General features: G+C 30.0%; 1 protein-coding gene across 1 annotated transcript in view; it reads right to left on the bottom strand.

Moving 5' to 3' along the window:
- The window catches only part of LOC117106275, an 11,261-nt gene that overhangs the window by 1,979 nt on the left and 7,228 nt on the right, over nucleotides 1–2,054 (bottom strand). Inside the window, exon 5 of the mRNA XM_033247638.1 lies at nucleotides 281–695. Coding sequence (XP_033103529.1) covers nucleotides 281–695 — 415 coding nt within the window. The remainder of the gene's footprint in view (nucleotides 1–280; nucleotides 696–2,054) is intronic.

The following is a 2,054-nucleotide window of genomic DNA, read 5'->3' as shown; positions in this document are numbered from 1 at the left end:
TTTAAAATGTATATATATATATATATATATATATATATATATACATACGTATACATATAGATATGTATATATATATATATATTATATATATATACATTATCTATACACAATATAGGCCTATATTCATTGCAACTTTTCATGCTATCAAATTCTAAATACCTGAAGATAAGTGGTGAATATTGTTCAATTATGTAAAACAAATACGCAAATATGTACTAGACCACATGTGACACAAGCATTTCGATAATGCCCTTACGTCATTTGACATACACAACTTCACCTTCTTTTGCTTCATCGCTGTCCAACCAAGCTGGGTAGTCTGCTAACGCTAGTTCCATATTAGATCGCATAGTTGACAGACGACCGTAGAAATCAGCAGACAATATTCCCGTGCTCACATAGTCATCATTCAACTGCCAATATTCAGTCTCGAAGACTTCCTCCATACCCATTAAGATGTATGAATACGGCATAGCAAAGTTGTCGTCGCCAAGTGTGAAATCGTCTACTTTTAATCCAGCGCTGAATCCTGTATCCATATTTGTTTTGACAGAGTCCGTGTTGACATTAATTGAACTCTTGAATCCCATGTATGAACCGCCAAGGGAAGTGCTTGAAGAATACTTGAAACGAGAAGTAACATAAACAAGATTTAAGAACAGAAAGAATACAATTTTTCTATGTACTAATAAATCCTTATATACAATATACATATACAATACAATCCTTATATAGGAGAATTAACTATACCAAATTTAACACCAGAAGATGGCAAATTCTATAAAAAATATTGGTAATATTTGTAGCTAATATTTCAAGCTGGACACAAACATCACTGTGCGTTTTTAAGTAGACATTAAATGCTCGTACCAATTACGAGATTAATTAAAACTAACAAAATAAAAATATATTGAAAATTTGAATTATTCAGTACTTTAGCTTTTTACGATGTAAACGATGTTTCAAATTTCGATATCTTGATAGCATCATTATACGGTTTTTTTAAATAGGCCACCTGTAATAGTATATAGGCCTATCTTTATTTATTGTATTATAATTCTTTTTCATAAGTATTTTTACTGATAATCAGCAGTTGCCTTTGACCACATGTCATGCCTGTCTACAAAACCCTGGTAGTTTTTACAATGTTTTTTTTATAACGGTCTGGTCTGTATTTGTCAGATGATCTTGAAAGTACCCGTTGCTATCTCGCCTTTGTCACATATCAAGTGGCCTAATGTATTCTGAAATCAAGTTCTCTGTCAAAGTGCTGCTCGATTCCGAATGTCAATTTCTGGACACGTTTTTCTCAGAATAATTTAATGCAACCTCAAATTTATTTAAAAAAGAAAAAAAAAAAAAAAAAAAAAAAAAAAAAAAAAACAAGCTGGAATTGTATAATTTAAATTGAATTATTTATTTACCAATTCAATATTTTGCCTTATCTATACACTCAGACAGGAATTAATTCTGTTATTTGATTTAAAAAAATGTAATAGGCCTATACGCTTATTATGATGTTGTTTTCATTTGTTTGCCTTTTAGAAGTATATTTAGTGACTCTTTAGTGCAATGATGTACCTTTTGTGACAAGCCAATTCAAGTTTGGAGAGACACACTAAGTGATGCCAGTGTTCCATATTTGTCTGTCCGGCCTGACAAACCTTAAATGTGTTTTATGATTGTTTTTTTTTTGGCCTGACAAACCTTAAATGTGTTTTATGATTTTTTTTTTTTTGTTTTTTTTTTATCTTTTACTGTGTTTGTTTCTTGTTATTTTTGTTCATTTTTTCAGACAGTTTTATTCAATTCATTATATTTTGGCTGTATTCTTTATATTCCCTTCATATGTAAATTGCCAAAAAAATAAAATAAATAAAGTACGGTAATCCCCTAGAAGTCAGTATATTTTAACTTGCTACTCATCTTCAATTGCGGTTTATAAACTGTCTGCAATTTTTAAACAGACTGTACTTCTATAGGTGGCATGTATCCGAATACTGCAATTAATATTTATCGATTGTATATAAAACGACGTATCTCATTATTACATA

Source organism: Anneissia japonica, unplaced genomic scaffold, assembly GCF_011630105.1.
Source record: "Anneissia japonica isolate Jap-2015-1 unplaced genomic scaffold, ASM1163010v1 scaffold142_len1259957_cov175, whole genome shotgun sequence".
Lineage (NCBI taxonomy): Eukaryota > Metazoa > Echinodermata > Crinoidea > Comatulida > Comatulidae > Anneissia > Anneissia japonica.
This window is presented reverse-complemented; position numbering and strand designations above follow the sequence as displayed.